The following is a 17381-nucleotide window of genomic DNA, read 5'->3' as shown; positions in this document are numbered from 1 at the left end:
AAATCACCCCCCTTTCACCCCATTCAAAATAAAACAATTAAAAAAAATCAAACCTACACATATTTGGTATCGCCGCATTCAGAATCGCCCAATCTATCAATTAAAAAAAAAAAATTTATCCTGATCGCTAAACGGCGTAGCGAGAAAAAAATTAAAACCTCCAGAATTACGTTTTTTTGGTCGCCACGACATGGCATTAAAATGCAATAACGAGCAATCAAAAGATCATATCTGCACCAAAATGTCAGCTCAGCGCGCAAAAAATAAGCCCTCATCTGACCAGAGATCCTGAAAAATGGAGACGATACGGGTCATGGAAGATGGTGCTATTATTAATTTTTTTTTTTTTTGTCTAATAAAAGTTTGGAGTTTTTTCTTCACCATTTATATAAAAAATAACCTAGACATGTTTGGTGTCTATGAACCCGTAATGACTTGGACAATCATAATAGCAGGTTAGTTTTAGCATTTAGTGAACCTAGCCAAAAAGCCAAACAAAAAAAACAAGTGTGAGATTGCACTTTTTTGCATTTTCACCGTAAAACCAATGGTGTCCTTCAAAAGTACAACTCGTCCTGCAAAAAATAAGCCCTCATATGGCGATATTGACAGAAAAATTAAAAAGCTATGGCTCTGGGAAGGAGGGGAGCGAAAACGCAAAACCGAAAAAAGCTCTGGGGGTTAAGGGGATAAGGTCACCCAAAAGCAGTGTGAAAGACTGGTGGAAAGCATGCCAAGACGCATGATAGCTGTGATTTAAAAATCATGGTTATTCCACAAAATATTGATTTCTGAACTCTTCCTGACTTAAAACCTTAGTATTGTTGTTTGTTAATGATTATGAACTTGTTTTTTTTTTTTTTTGCATTATTTGAGGTCTGCAAGCAATACCTTTTTTTTTGTTATTTTGACCATTTGTCATTTTCTGAAAATAAATACAAAATGTATTGCTTGGAACTTCAGAGACATGTTGTCAGTAGTTTATAGAATAAAAGAACAATTTACATTTTGCTCAAAAATATACCTATAAAGAGAAAAATCAGACAAACTGAACAATTCTCGTTGCCAAGCTTTTCTTGTAAACGCATAACCGGCTAATCAGATCTTTTCCCAGTTGATTGTAATGCTTAGTGCTGCATAAAATTAATAACCTTCACTTTTTTTTTCTTCTCTAGAATATGGCATCCATGCTGAGCACCTGGAAAATGTTCATCTTTCAGGGCTCCCACTGGGTAAGTGATCAAAAAATAGGCCCGGAGTTTGTTGTATGTACCGGCAAAAGAAAAGGGAAAAAAAAAAAGTGCAACTTGCCCAAAACACGAGCAGTTTCTCCTATAAATAGCCGCTCGCTTCCAGTTTACTGCTGCATGTAATGTAAGAAATTAAGTGGCTGAATTCTGAAAATATTCAGAAAAGATTAAAGTGACATCTGCCTTGCTCTGAGCAGATTTCACTTAACTAAATCGACTGCCTAATTTCCTGCCTACGTAAACCCGCCATTAGCTGGCTGTTGGGAATCTATTTGTATGCAGTGATTTCCATGAAATGAAAATTATTGTTGGGTACTCTGAGATGGAAGAGCGGAGGGAAAGCGGCCGTCACTTGGTTACGGATTCTAGAGCGAATAAACTTTTTTTTTTTTTTTTCTCTCTTCTGTTTGCTTCTCTCTTTTTTTAATGGATTCTTTTTTTTTTTCTGTGGTCTATTGTATGCATATTTAGTTCCTATTACATGACTGGGTGACTATAATTGTTTTATTTATGTGGTATCGTGACTTAGTTTGCCAAAAAATTCCATTAAAAAAGAGATGCCTACACATTTGGTTTTGTTCCCAGCTCATTTTTACCAAGCACACAGTAGAGACAAACTTTTTTTTTTTTTTTTTTTTTTTTTTCCCTTTACCACATTTTTTGGGGAAAAAAAAATTCCTTTACTTTCCTGTACATTGGTCAATTGAGGTTGTTCAAAACTATACCTCCATTCTGCAAAAAAAAACAAAAAAAAAACACCCTCCTAAAGTTATGTCAATGGAGACATAGTTATGGCTTTTGGAAGAGGAGGAGTAACCAAAGGAAAGCGTGAAAACCTATGATGGAAGATAACTTTCTGATAGATGCAAGTTTGACTACAGGACCCCCAGCAATCCGGAGAACCAGAGTCCTCAAGATTGGTGGTGGTTCAATTCACGGTAGGACCACAATCAGCTGTTATCCAGTGCCTGCAAGAAGTAAATTCAGGGAGTGGAGCTGCAGAATGCATTTTCATTCACGGTGTAGTGGCAGCTGCTGGGTACTGCAGAACACCTTTTATTCTTTTGAACAGCAGCTGATTAGTGGGGATGCTGGGTGTTGGACCCCTAAAAATCTCATATTGTTTAGCTTTCATGTCGGCAATCAATATTGCATGACAAGATTCTGAACTTGGCGAAACCAAATGTGTGGGGGTTTTTTTGTTTTTTTTTAATTTGTTTCATTTTGAATGTGGCAAACTTTGTATAGTTAATAAATAATATATATGTACACACACACACACACACACACACACACACACACACACACACACACACACACACACACACACACACACACACACACACACACACACACCTGCTGTGTGTAGCAGAAATTATAACTTGCCAACTATGACAACCACTGGGGTCTCCTGCAGACTCTGGGTTGTCATGCCAACCCATCGGGGACTAGCAGTCATGTGCCGATGGACACTGGTACCGATGGGCGGAGCTAAGACGCGCATCCTTTTTGTGCAAGTTAAATGCCATTGTCAGTAATTGACAGCAGCATTTAACTAGTGAACAGCTGCGGGTGGATCGCGATTCCACCCACGGCTGTTAGAGGAACATGTCAGCTGATTAGATCAGCTGTCATCTGCTGTGCTGGAAAAGGTGCTGGCTCATCGCCAGAGCCGTCATCAAAGAGGGGGAGGAGACCTATGACGGTCACTGCACGTCATATGTCATTAAGGGGTTAAATATGACTTGAAAGGGACTCTGACAGGAGATTTGACTTCTGCATCTTAAGGTAAGGCCTCCTTCACATGTCGGTGTGTCCAGTACTTATGGTGACAGTTTCCACACGTACCGGAGACACTTGCACACGTACACCCAGTCAAGTAAATGGGTCTGTGCACATGTCAGTCTGTCCGCACATAGATGACATTTGTGTTTTGTTTTTTTCTTTGTTTTTTTTTGTTTTTTTTTAACAGCGTGACACACACTGGCGCCTGAGAAAAAGCAGTACATTTTGCGCTGTTCCCAGGCACCGGGTACTGAAGACAGCTTAGATCCTTGTCGCCTTGTCTCACTGAGATCAGCACGAGGAGACGACCATGCTAGTTGTATTCAGCACCTGCTGTATACACCGTGTGTAAAATAAATAATTTAAAACAAAATGGCGTGGGCGTCCGCATAATTTTCAAAACCAACAAAGGGAAAGCCCACGACTGGGACTGATGTTACTAATCTTTGAAAGGGGATAGTATCCCAAAAGGTTCCCAGGCGATTAATAACAACTCACACCTATAAATTCTCACCAGCAAAGCCTAAACAGACAGCTGTGGGCTGATATTAACCCCTTCACGACATGCACCGTACTATTACTGCGCATGTCGTGTCTCCCCCTTTGATGTGGGCTCCGGCGGTGAGCCTACATCAAAGTCGCAACGTGTCAGCTGTTTTGTACAGCTGACATGTGCGCGCAATAGCGGCGGGTGAAATCGCGATTCACCCACCGCTATTAACCTGTTAAATGCCGCTGTCAAACGCTGACAGCGGCATTTAACTACCGCTTCCGGCCGGGCGGCCGGATATGACGTCATCGCCGACCCCGTCACATGATCGGGGGTCAGCGATGCATCAGGATGGTAACCACAGAGGTCCTTGAGACCTCTATGGTTACTGATGCCGGCCTGCTGTGAGCGCCCCCCTGTGGTCGGCGCTCATAGCAAGCCTGCATTTGAGCTACATAGCAGCGATCTGATGATCGCTGCTATGTAGCAGAGCCGATCGAGTGGTGCCAGCTTCTAGCCTCCCATGGAGGCTATTGAAGCATGGCACAAGTAAAAAAATATATATATATGTTTTTAAAAATATGAAAAAAATAAAATAAAATTAAAAAAAAAAAGTTTAAATCACCCCCCTTTCGCCCCATCCTAAATAAAACAATAAAAAAAAATCAAACCTACACATATTTGGTATCGCCGCATTCAGAATCGCCCGATCAATTAAAAAAAAAAAAAAAAAAAAAGCATTAACCTGATCTCTAAACGGCGTATTACGCCAGAATTACGCTTTTTTGGTCGCCGCGACATTGCATTAAAATGTAATAACGGGCGATCAAAAGAGCGTATGTGCACAAAAGTGGTATTATTAAAAACGTCAGCTCGGCACGCAAAAATAAGCCCTCACTCGACCCCAGATCACAAAAAATGGAGACGCTACGGGTATCGGAAAATGGCGCTTTTTTTTTAGCAAAGTTTTGAATTTTTTTTTTTCACCACTTAGATAAAAAATAACCTACACGTTTGGTGTTTATGAACTCGTAATGACCTGGAGAATCACAATGGCAGGTCAGTTTTAGCATTTAGTGAAGCTAGAAAAAAAGCCAAACAAAACAAGTGTGGGATTGCTCTTTTTTTGCAATTTCACCACACTTGGATATTTTTTTCCCGTTTCCTAGTACAAGACATGGTAAAACCAATGGTGTCCTTCAAAATTACAACTCGTCCTGCAAAAAATAAGCCCTCACATGACCATATTAAATAAAAAAGTTATTGCTCTGGGAAGGAGGGGAGCAAAAAATGAAAACGCAAAAACGAAAAAGGGCAGGGTCTTGAAGGAGTTAATAGCCCGGGAAGGGGCCAGAGATATTGTCCCCCTCATGACGAGCACTGATAGCTCCGGTACTGGTTTTTCCAGTAGCGGAAATATCAGGACATGCGAGAGAGCCCTTAGTTTGCTTTTGCATTGCTGTCACAGCCTGTTAGCACCTGCACATTTGTTTTGAGGCGCTCCCTTATTATTTATAGATTGTCTTGCATTGATCAGTACTGATACTTGTACCTGTACTATACGGTATATGGAGGCTTATAGTGACTGAGCTCACAGTGCCACCTGCTGGCAGATACAAGCCTTGCACTGTGCTCCTCCAAATTCATTGGATCAGTAACAAAACATTTTCTCCTTTTATCTCTCCCAGTTGTCCCATAGTTATGACTGTACTGCAGAAAACTATTACCTGCTTTTCTGTAGTTAAAACTAACAATATATTTTCTTTTCTTCCCATCCTAGCTTGTAGCGGGATTCCTGAACAGATTAGACAGCCTAGCGGTGTGATCACTAGTCCGGGATGGCCTATAGAATACCCATCCAGAATAAACTGTAGCTGGTACATCCATGCCAACCCCGGAGAGACCATCACCGTCAGGTATGTGGCATACTGTAACACCATTGTATGATGTCATCGTAAGATATACACACAGATGGATAGATAGAATCTAGATCTGTCATTTACACACACTTAACAATGGGGCAGTGCAGATTAGCATTTTTTCTCTGATCGCCCATGACGGCACCACGGAGAGAGGGGATCCGCCCACCAAGGACAGGAAACCTACGGATAAAAAAGGCGGTACCACCCTCCTGCATCAGTTGGTTTCCTGTCCTTGATGGGAGACCTACGGACTTACCAGTCGACGTTGGAATTCCGGGGCCAACCAGTCCGATTCAAGGCAGCTGGGGTCCCTCTGCCTCGGCTAGGGTGGTGACCCGAAGCGCCACCGCTGGGAGCCAGGGGCAACAGGGTGTGCGGGGGAGGTGATAAGGAATCGCGGTCACCTCCCCTAGGTAAGATGCAGCAGCAACAACATCCAGGGGGGTCCCTCTGTGGTTGTGGGAGGTGCAGCGCGACCCTCCCTGAGTAAGCATGAGACTGCACGCTGCACCGCCATCGGGCGTGCAGAGGACGCGCTACAAGGGCTGCATAGGACCGGGGGCGCCGGTCAGCAGCGCCATAACTGCTTCCTGGGCGCCATCTTGAAAATCGGCGCATGCCCGGGATCCAGGCTGGTCCCGCGAGAACGCGGACTACGGATGACGCTCAAGCACGGCCTGCGCAGGCGCCGGCGGGGCGCCGCTCACTAGAGCGATCTGCGCAGGCGCCGGAAAGCGCCGCTCGAGCGCTGAGCGCGGTCAGCGCAGGCGCCGACGGGGCGCTGCTTGGAGGAGCGATCTGCGCAGGCGCCGGCGGTGAGCGCCGAGCTAATTGCTTGGGAGTTCGGCGCTCCTCCCCGCGGGCTGCGTGAAGCGGCGGGAGAATTTAAATACGGAGATGCACATCCTCCCAGTGGCTCTGCTGTAATAAGCAAAAGAGCCTCATGAGCAGTAGTGCCGCAGCGTCAGCTCAGCATCCGCAGACCAGCAGCAGTATGAGCGACCCGACATCACCTCAGCCCGAGTCACCTCCACCGGTAGCATCGCCGCAGCAGCAGCAGCAGCAGCAAAAAAGGCGACAGCAGAAAGGGCACCAGGACACCAGCAAAGAACGCCAAAGGTCCCTACACAGTAAGGAGTCCAGTACGGCGTCGGGGAAGAAGCCAGAGGCAGACAATCCCCAACTGGTATTTATGGGTCCTGGAGGTGGTAAGTGGATCTTCGTGAATGTCAGAGACAGTAAGATTATTATTTGTCTCTTATAGGGGAGGAAAAGCGTATGTAAAACTAAGCACAAAAGTTGCGCCATCTGTAGAGAGGATCTTCCACCTACATGGGATAAGAGACTATGCAATACTTGCATTCAGCAAACCTTATCCGAAAACCTTCCTGGGTTTGCAACAGACCTTAAGAGCCTGATTAAAGATCAAGTAGAGGACACCTTCAGATCACTAAAAAGTGGGAAAAGAAGGAAGAAAGCCAGACTCAGGTCCCCATCTCCCGTCTCAGAATCAGGAAGTGATAGTGAGAGTTCGGTGTCCGTTAACTCCTCCACCTCATCTTCATCATCTACTTCTTCCTCAGGGGGACATAACTGTTTCCCTCTAGAGGATACTGATGGCCTCATAAAAGCCGTGAGAAGTACCATGGGTCTGGTAGACTCCCACCCCAAAAAAACGGTACAAGACATAATGTTTGGAGGCCTGGAACAAAAAAAGAGAAGAGCTTTCCCTCTTAACGAAACAATAGCAGCCTTAATTAAAAAAGAATGGAAGAAGCCTATGAAAAAGGCTCTTTTAACACCTAAAAGAAAATACCCCTTCGAGGAAGAATCCTGCTCCTTTTGGGAGAAGGCCCCCAAACTAGACGTAGCGATCGCTAAGGCCTCTAAAAAATTTTCCCTCCCGTTCGAGGACATGGGAGTCCTAAAAGACCCGATGGACAAAAAGGCAGATGCCTTTCTTAAAGGTACCTGGGAGGCAGCGGGAGGAGGCCTGAAGCCGGCGGTAGCGGCAGCATGTACTTCACGCTCCCTGATGATTTGGCTGAACCAACTAGAGGGCCAATTAAAGGGGAAAACTTCTCGGGACTCAATACTGGACACACTACCCGTAATGAGAGGGGCTGCGGCTTTCCTAGCTGATGCCTCGGCCGACTCTATCAGGCTATCCGCCAGAGCAGCAGGGTTTGCTAATGCGGCCAGGCGCGCCCTCTGGCTTAAAAATTGGCCAGGCGACCTGCAGACGAAAACAAAACTGTGTACTATCCCCTGTGAAGGAGAATTTTTGTTTGGTTCCACCCTAGATGACATCTTGGAAAAGGCGGGGGACAAGAAAAAATCCTTCCCCCCTCTGGGTCTCCCCTCTTATAGGAAGCCCTTTCGGAACAAGAGGTTTTTCCGTAGGAACACGGGGAGAAACCAGGGGAAATGGGAAGATAAAAAGAGCAAAAACAAGGGCTTTATCTTTAATAAAAACCTCAATGACAACAAAAAGCCTTCACAATGAAGGTTCGCCCCAGGTGGGGGGGAGGTTATCTCTCTTTCTCCCAGCCTGGGAAAAGATTACCTCAAGTCGATGGATACTAAACATCATAGAGTCGGGACTGAGGTTAACATTCAAAAGGTACCCCCGTCCCTCGTTCAAGATAACACCCACAAGATGCTCGGCAGAAGAGCAGTTGACGCTAGAAAACGAGGTTGTCGGGTTAGTAAAAAAAGGGGTACTCCAGAAAGTTCCCCCTCAGGAAAGAGGGCAAGGCTACTATTCCCCTCTTTTCCTGAGAAAGAAGCCAGATGGTTCCTTCAGGACCATCATCAATTTAAAAAAACTAAACAACTACCTAGAGGTTCAAGCATTCAAGATGGAAACAGTAAAATCATCCATCAAGATGCTATTTCCTCAATGCTTCATGGTGGTCCTGGACCTAAAGGACGCGTATTATCACGTCCCAATATACAAGGACCACCAAAGATTCCTCAGACTGGCAGTCCATATCCTGGGAGTCCTAAGTCACTTCCAGTTCTCAGCCCTACCATTTGGCTTAGCGATCGCCCCGAGAGTTTTCACAAAGTTGGTGGCGGAGGTAATGGCGCACCTCAGGGAAGAAAATACCCTAATCGTACCATATCTGGACGACTTCCTGGTGATAGGCTCTTCCCCGCAGCATTGCAAGAGCCAACTAGACCTAGTGATTCATTCTCTAAAAAATCTAGGTTGGCTAATAAACCTAGAAAAATCCAGACTGGTGCCTTCTCAGGTTCAGGAGTACCTAGGTCTCACTCTAGACTCCAAACAAATGGAATGCCGGCTCCCAGAGAGCAAAATACAAAAAATAAGAAATTTAGCGCTAAGAGTACAATCTCTTCCCTCCATAACACTTCGTCAGGGCATGTCTCTATTAGGCTCTATGACCTCTTGCATCCCGGCGGTCCAGTGGGCCCAACTACATTCAAGAGACCTCCAATGGCAAATACTGTCAGAACAAAACCGCCTAGGAGAACATTTAGACGGGCGGTTAACATTGTCTCCTCGCACCAATCACTCCCTGACTTGGTGGACATTGCAGGAAAATCTTTCCCAGGGAGTCCCATGGGTAATCCCGATCTCGAAGGTCCTAACTACAGACGCAAGCCCCTCAGGGGGGGGGGCTCATCTGGGCGACCTAGTAGCCCAGGGTATCTGGTCTCCGTCCCTTGCAAACAATTCCTCCAATATGAAGGAACTCCTGGCAGTGAAATTTGCCCTTCAGGAATTTTTGGGAGTCCTTCAATCTCACCATGTAAGAGTGATGTCGGACAACCAAGTAGTAGTATCCTACCTAAATCATCAGGGGGGTACCCGTTCCAAAAGCCTAATGGAAGTGACCAGCTCAATCCTTCAGATAGCCGAGAACAGCCTTCTATCCCTGACAAGCCTACACATAAAGGGGGTAGACAATTACAAGGCAGACTTTCTAAGTCGTTCCAGCCTGAAACAGGGGGAATGGGAACTAAACCCAGGGATATTTACTCAGATCACAAAAAAATGGGGGGTTCCCAAAATAGATCTCTTTGCGAGCCATTTAAACAAAAAAGTAGCCTCCTTCTGCTCCCTATCTCCCTTGGGGAACCCAGTAGCTGTGGACGCTTTCCTGATTTCTTGGGGTCACCACCTGGTCTATGCCTTTCCTCCTCTCCTCCTGATTCCAGCAGTGCTGAGGAAGATTCGGGAGGACGGGGCACTAGTCATCCTGATTGCCCCGTTCTGGCCGAAGAGGCCTTGGTTCTCATGGATGAGGAAAATGTCAATATCCGACCCGTGGGTATTACCAGACCTCCAGAATCTGTTGTCGCAGGGCCCAGTTTGTCATCCGCAAGTCAAGAACTTGCACTTGACAGCTTGGCTCTTGAGAGGAAGATATTAGAAAACAGAGGGTTCTCTTCAGGCGTAATCTCAACTCTGTTAAAAAGTAGGAAGCCGGTTACAACAAGACAGTACGGCAAAATATGGAAAAAGTTTTTATCTTCTTCAGGGGCAAAAATAGGGAAAGAGATTCCCCTCAATTCCATATTAGAGTTCCTACAAAAAGGTTTGGAGATGGGGTTAGCCACCAGTACCCTGAAAGTTCACGTGGCAGCATTAGGTGCATTATTCAATTTTGACTTAGCTTCAAATAGGTGGGTCTCTAGATTCATCAGAGCAGCCGGAAGATCGAGGCCTCTGCCAGTGAAAGTGGTTCCACAATGGGACTTAAACTTGGTCCTTAAAGCCCTCACTAGTCCACCATTTGAACCATTACACAAAACTTCAATAAAAAACTTGTCTCTCAAAACCGCTCTGTTAGTCGCCCTCACTTCTGCACGTAGGGTCAGCGACTTACAGGCCCTATCGGTTAATGCCCCTTACACACAAATATTAGAGGATAGGGTCATTTTAAAAACAGACCCAGCATATCTCCCGAAAGTGGCTTCAAAATTTCACAGGTCTCAAGAGATATCTCTCCCCTCCTTCTGTCCCAACCCTACAAATAAGGAGGAACAAACATTACATACTCTGGATGTAAGAAGGTGTCTCTTACAATACCTAGAAGCCACTAGAGAGAGTAGGGAGGATTCCTCTCTGTTTGTGTGTTTCCAGGGTCCCCGGAAGGGGAAAAAAGCTTCTAAGGCCACCATAGCAAGATGGATCACGGACGCCATCAGTCTTTCATACTCGGCAAGTGGGATGTCCGTTCCCGGGGAGGTTAAGGCTCACTCGACAAGGGCAGTGGCGACTTCCTGGGCGGAGAAGGCCGGCGCTTCTATAGACCAGATATGTAGAGCTGCTACCTGGTCCTCACCATCTACATTCTATAGGCACTATAGATTGGACCTAATCTCTTCCTCAGATCTTACCTTCGGTAAAAGGGTTCTGGAAGCAGTGGTCCCTCCCTGAATGTACTATCTATGCAATTCTCTCCGTGGTGCCGTCATGGGCGATCAGAGAAAAATATAGTTCTTACCGATAACGGTATTTCTCTGAGCCCATGACGGCACCCGTACATTCCCTCCCTTCACTTATGGGTGTGCACATTTTTAGAGTGCCTTAGTATATTTATAGTCTACTTTTAGTTAAAGTCACGCGGTATCTTATTAGGCTAAACAGTTGAAAATTACAAATGCCTTAAGTAGTCTCCCATCATTCTCTATGTAAACAAACTGATGCAGGAGGGTGGTACCGCCTTTTTTATCCGTAGGTTTCCTGTCCTTGGTGGGCGGATCCCCTCTCTCCGTGGTGCCGTCATGGGCTCAGAGAAATACCGTTATCGGTAAGAACTATATTTTTCTTGAATGAATAGTTGGTTGCTGCAGGCTCCAGCAATGACTGCAGATCACTGAGAGTTTCTACAGTCAAATCCACGATAATCCGCCACATCTCCACGACTTGCATTTATAAAAGATTGCCTTTGCTTGGCAAGTCGTTTTAAAGCACCACTCTAGCGGGACTTTTTCTTGTTTTTATACTGTTGGAGTGGTGCTCCTAATGTAAGGTCAATGACCCTACTCTTATACTCACCTGCTGCCATTATCACTGTGGCTCCCCTCGGTCTTCGGCAGCTTGTGACCTGCCGGCTTGAGACCTGCCGGCTGCTTCAGTGTTTTATGGAGCGAGCCGGAGGTCACAAGTCGTCAGGTCTATGAGAGCCACCTTCTGCCTGTCTTAGACTTGCATTGGGGGCTTATGACGTCATGTCTCACTTCTGGCCAGTCGTAAGTTGCGGGACCGGTGAAGACGCCGGAGGGCGAGTATATGACCGGGGGAAGGGGACTGACATTAGAAACACCACTCCAGCACTGAAATGAGAAACCACTGAAGTGGTGCTTTAAAAGGGTTTTCTTGTGAACCCAATCCCTGTAGTGGGTCCACTAGAGCCAGAACGTAGAACCGCCCTGTACAGGCCTCTCCAGCACCGAAAAATTACATTGATCGTGCTCACCTGATCTATGAGAAATCGGCCATATCTAAACCTCCTTTATTTATTTTTTTTTTAGATGTTCCAACATGTTTTAATTTTTGCGATATACAAATGTAATGTTGGCTCCTGACCACCACTCAATCTACTGTGAGGATCATTATTCCTGGGTGGCTTTATTTCCAGTATATCATGACCTGCACAGAGGACTTTCTGACCTTTTTCTTATGATTTTCCTCTAATTTCAGTTTCCAAGAGTTTGATATTCAGGGATCGCCCTCCTGCAGTTTTGACTGGTTATCTATAAGTCCAACACAAAACTCTGACGGGGTCAAGGCGTGTGGCTCCACAATCCCAGCACCGTATACCTCCACACAGGACCACGTATGGATCAAGTTTCATGCAGATGACCACATTTCCAAAAAAGGATTCCGCCTATCTTATACTGCAGGTAGCTCGTAATCTGTGTGTGCGGGCGTAATGTTGGCTTGTGGCATTGTGGAGCATGTTAGGAGACCTATGGCAAAGGTCTCGGAGCTGCTTTAAGATCTTGACTCTGCGTTCTTCAGCTCCTGCTTACATCTCAGACACACAGACAATCCCTTTTCTACATAAGTAGTCCTGCTTGGTCTCTCCACCTCTATGGAAGATTTGGTAAATTGAAGCTCTTGTACAGTCTGTGCCAATCGAATCCGAATGTGGCATCATAAGGGTTTGGCCATTACACAAGGCCTGCCTAACCTTGTTTGAAAGGGCTGGTGTAATGTTGTAGGTTCTTTTTATTTGTTCTTTTTTAAATGAACAATCCCTTTCCTTTCTGTCAAATACATGATGTATCTAGCCGGCATGTGCATCGATTTTAGCTGTAGTCTGTGATGAGACCTGACGGCCACCATTCAAGCTTCCTGCTGAACTGCCAGTGGAGAAAATGCACATTACTAGAACCTGACTCCCCACTTTCAAAGCAGATTCTACATAATGAAAGGTTATTTTCAGCAACACAAAGTCCAGATCCAAATGTAGTGACCCCACTTTTGTGAGAATCTAGAAGTATGGCGTACTTGAATCAGCGTTTCATCAGCAACCCTTCATCAGGCCTTCAAGTTGAGACACCAGGATTCTCATGCATAAGAGAGGAAACAATGATCATGGGGTAATGGACATCATATTGTTCTTCACATTTAAGGCCAAGTTGCAATACCTCTGGACCATAGTCTTTCTTTTCTTCATGTGTCTCAACTTGAATGCCTGACGAAGGTTTGTTGTAAACCCGAGATGTTGCTTTGACTTCTCTGTTCTGTATTCTCACAATAGTAAATTAAAGAAACTTTTCAGGTTCAGAACAATAATTATCCAGGAATTTAAGGTTGGACTCCAAGAGTCTAAGGAAGAATAGAGACAATAGTCCAGGAGGTGTTGCCATACGCACCATACCATAGACTTCTAATGGTCTTCACGTTTGAGGCTATTACCCCACCACCATCGTTTCCTCTTGTTCATTAGGCATTCAGGTTGAGACTCCAGGATTCTCATGAAGGCATGTCCTCAAATGTTTCTTTAATTACTCTGTTCTTCTGGAGACTCGCAAAAGTATTAATTGAATATGGAGAACTGTATTTGGATCTAAATTTTGTGGTGTTTCACCAAGAAGCTTTGTCTGGTGTGCCGTTCCACAACAATTCTGGATTGGATGAGATTGTGGGCAGCCCACCTACAACACACACTCACTAAGGCCGGTTTCACACGTCAGTGGCTCCGGTACGTGAGGTGACAGTTTCCTCACGTACCGGAGACACTGACACACATAGACCCATAAAAATCAATGCATCTGTTCAGATGTCATTGATTTTTTGCGGACCGTGTCTCCGTGTGCCAAACACGGAGACATGTCAGTGTTCGTGGGAGCGCACGTATTACACGGACCCAATAGAGTCAATGGGTCCGTGTAAAACACGGACCTCACACGGACATTCTCCGTCTGGGGTCCGTGTGCGTGCAGGAGACAGCGCTACAGTAAGCGCTGTCCCCCCCACATGGTGCTGAAGCCGCGATTCATATGTTCCCTGCAGCAGCGTTTGCTGCAGAGAAAATATGAATAATAGTGTTTAAAATAAAGATCTATGTGTCCGCCGCCCTCCCACCCCCTGTGCGCCCCCCCGCTGGTCAGAAAATACTTACCCGGGTCCCCCGTCGGCTGTAGCTCCTTCCTGGTCTGGCCGCGGCTTACTGTATGCGGTCACGTGGGGCCGCTCATTTACAATCATGAATAGTCGGCTCCACCCCTATGGGAGGTGGAGCCACATATTCATGAGTGTAATCGACCGCATACAGTAGAGAAGCCGCGGCCAGACCAGGAAGGAGCTACAGCCGACGGGGGACCCGGGTAAGTATTTTCTGACCAGCGGGGGGGCGCACAGGGGGTGGGAGGGCGGCGGACACATAGATCTTTATTTTAAACACTATTATTCATATTTTCTCTGCAGCAAACGCTGCTGCAGGGAACATATGAATCATCGCAGCTTCAGCACGATGCAGAGTGGGTACCACACGCTCCGTATGGTACCCACTCGCCATACGGGTGGCACACGTGTGCCGCACGTATGGCCTACGTGAGTTCCCAGGCACACGGACACGGATAACTCCGGTACCGATTTATTCCGGTACCGGAATTATCTGGATGTGTGGGACAGCCCTAATATGTACTAATGGAGAGAGAAACTGCCTGCAACTTCTAACATGTGCACAAAGTGCCCTCTTCGCCTCCTTCCGACTGCCATGCATTACTAAACTGTCTAGTAAAAAAAACACTTTAAAATCAATTACCTAGCTTACGACCTCAAACTTTGCCTTTTTATGAGCACCTCATATGCACTCCATCTCTGCCAAATGGATCAAGTCAATAAATCATTTGTAGCTGCACAATGGAGTCTTGTTGTGCTTCCTTGAGTGTAAGGGAGCTGAGCTGAAACAATCCTGTGTAGTGTGGGAGGCAGTCTGTTGTATAGCAAATGGCACAGCCTGTGACCACTTGTGAGTTTGGCTACATGTTATCAAATGATGATATTGTTGGGGGTGCAGAGGCAGTAATCCCACCTGGACATAAGTTAGATATGGTCGAAACAGTGAGTATGCCATTTTATAGCATTGCTTGCCTTTTCTAAAAGATTTTTATTAGGCTAAGTACACACTCCGTCTTTGCACTTCGCCTACAGGATATGTCTCTACATATACTTTAGAATATCTTCTAGTTTCTTATAGAAAACCACACAGAATAAAAATAAAATAAAAATTGACTTCATAAAATGTTATTTTTTTCTATTTTAAGGAAAGAAGAAATGCGACCGGAACAGATTTCGTTGCGACAACGGAAAATGTCTCTCTGAAACATTGAAATGTAATCACATGGACGACTGTGGGGATGGTTCCGATGAGAAGCTATGTGCCAAGCTGAGTCGCCCCACAGAGGCGGCCTTTCAGCCGTGTGCCTCCAGTCAGTTTCAGTGCCTGTCGCGGTTCACTAAAGCCTACACTTGCCTGCCGAACTCTGTGAAGTGTGACGGCAACATTGACTGTCTGGACTTGGGAGACGAGATTGATTGCGAGTTACCTACCTGTGGGCAGGCACTGAAATACTTCTACGGGGCATTCAGCTCCCCCAACTACCCCGACTTCTACCCCCCAGGCAGCAACTGCACGTGGCTTATTGACACCGGAGATCGCCGGAAGGTTATTCTGCGTTTTACAGACTTCAAGCTGGATGGAACCGGCTATGGCGATTATGTAAAAATTTACGATGGGCTGGAGGAAAACGCTCGTAAGCTTTTGCGAGTTTTAACCGCTTTCGATTCCCACACTCCACTTACCGTAGTGTCCTCGTCGGGGCAAATCCGGGTCCATTTTTGTGCAGATAAGGTGAATGCGGCCAGAGGATTCAACGCAACCTACCAAGTGGACGGCTTCTGTCTCCCGTGGGAGATTCCCTGCGGGGGCAACTGGGGCTGTTACACTGAGCAGCAGCGATGCGATGGCTACTGGCATTGCCCCAATGGAAGGGATGAGTTGAACTGTTCAATGTGCCAAAAAGATGAATTCCCTTGCTCCAGAAATGGGGTGTGCTACCCCCGTTCTGACCGCTGTAATTACCAAAACCATTGCCCCAATGGTTCGGATGAGAAAAACTGCTTCTTTTGCCAGCCAGGAAATTTTCACTGCAAAAATAACAGATGCGTCTTTGAAAGTTGGGTGTGCGATTCTCAAGACGACTGCGGGGACGGGAGCGATGAGGAAAACTGTCCGGTAATTGTGCCCACGCGGGTCATCACCGCGGCGGTGATTGGCAGCCTCATCTGTGGGCTGCTGCTGGTGATTGCATTGGGATGTACCTGCAAACTCTACTCTCTACGCATGTTTGAGCGCAGGTAAATATATTTCATATATACCATTTTTTTTAATTGTTAAATTTTTTTTTTATTATTTGCCTTTATATTTATTATTATATTTTTGTTCTTTTTATGAGAAAAACTGGATGTTGTAGGTTAAATTGATTTTTAGAAATCGGGTTTAATGTGATGAATATAGGGAATAAATATCTTTTAGGCTACTTTCAGACATAGCGCATTTTTGAGCGCTATTTTGCGGGCGCTTTTCAAAAATGCGCAATGTCATTTTCGTCTGCCGGCAAAGTGAATGAGAAATTCACTTTGCCGTTCAGACACACCGCAAAAAAACGCGGCGCTTTTTTCTGCAAACACGCCGGCGTAAAAAGAATTGACATGTCAATTCTTTACGCAGCGGCGTGTCTGCGTATCCCCCTAGGGCCCCATATTACCGTCCACACACAGCGCCTTTGTCCTGGGTGTCGGCGTCTTTGTACGGAGGGGTTGACACCCAGGACCGGACGTGACGTCGGACAGGAAGAGGGAAGCCCCCGCCCCCCAGTGAAGCAGCATGGAGTCCTTGTGTGTGTGCGTGTGTGTGCGTGTGTGTGCGTGTGTGTGTGTGTGTGTGTATGTGTGTGTGTGTGTGTGTGTATGCGTGTGTGTGTGTGTATGCGTGTGTGTGTGTATGCGTGTGTGTCCCCATGCGACGCTAGTGCCACCATTGTGCGAAGTCGCCGTATGGGACTACTACTCCCATCCGGTATTAGGATGGGAGAGTTGTCCCTGTGTCCGGCGACTTAGCACAATTGTAAAGTTACACAAAACACCTACACACAATACACATACATGACACACAGTACAGTACATACAACACATAACACAGAGTATATACTCACCAACAGCACACTTGTAGGCGAAGCCCTCGATCCTCCAGGAAAAAATCCAAAAATAATAAACCAAATTCATACTCCCTGTCCGCAGAATCCATAAAACGAGTGTCCCACGCCGATCCCCTGCTCTCCGGCGATACACTGCCAGGAGCGAAGCTCCTAGCAGTGTATCGCGTACTGTCCCAGAGTTCAATGACTCCGGCGTCTCGGTTAACAGCAGTACAGCTGCGTTGA

The 17381-nt window shown here is 46.0% G+C and overlaps 1 protein-coding gene across 2 annotated transcripts in view; it reads left to right on the top strand.

Annotated features, from left to right (window-relative positions):
* LRP12 (LDL receptor related protein 12) overlaps window positions 1–17381 on the top strand; it is a 90690-nt gene that overhangs the window by 60547 nt on the left and 12762 nt on the right. For both annotated transcript variants that reach the window (XM_077271059.1, XM_077271060.1), the window contains exons 3-6: window positions 1176–1232; window positions 5306–5441; window positions 12127–12329; window positions 15204–16296. In XM_077271059.1, the coding sequence (XP_077127174.1) occupies window positions 1176–1232; window positions 5306–5441; window positions 12127–12329; window positions 15204–16296 (1489 nt within the window). The remainder of the gene's footprint in view (window positions 1–1175; window positions 1233–5305; window positions 5442–12126; window positions 12330–15203; window positions 16297–17381) is intronic.

This window comes from Ranitomeya variabilis, chromosome 6, assembly GCF_051348905.1.
Source record: "Ranitomeya variabilis isolate aRanVar5 chromosome 6, aRanVar5.hap1, whole genome shotgun sequence".
NCBI lineage: Eukaryota > Metazoa > Chordata > Amphibia > Anura > Dendrobatidae > Ranitomeya > Ranitomeya variabilis.
The sequence above is the reverse complement of the archived record's forward strand: the minus strand, read 5'-3'. Positions and strand labels throughout refer to the sequence as shown.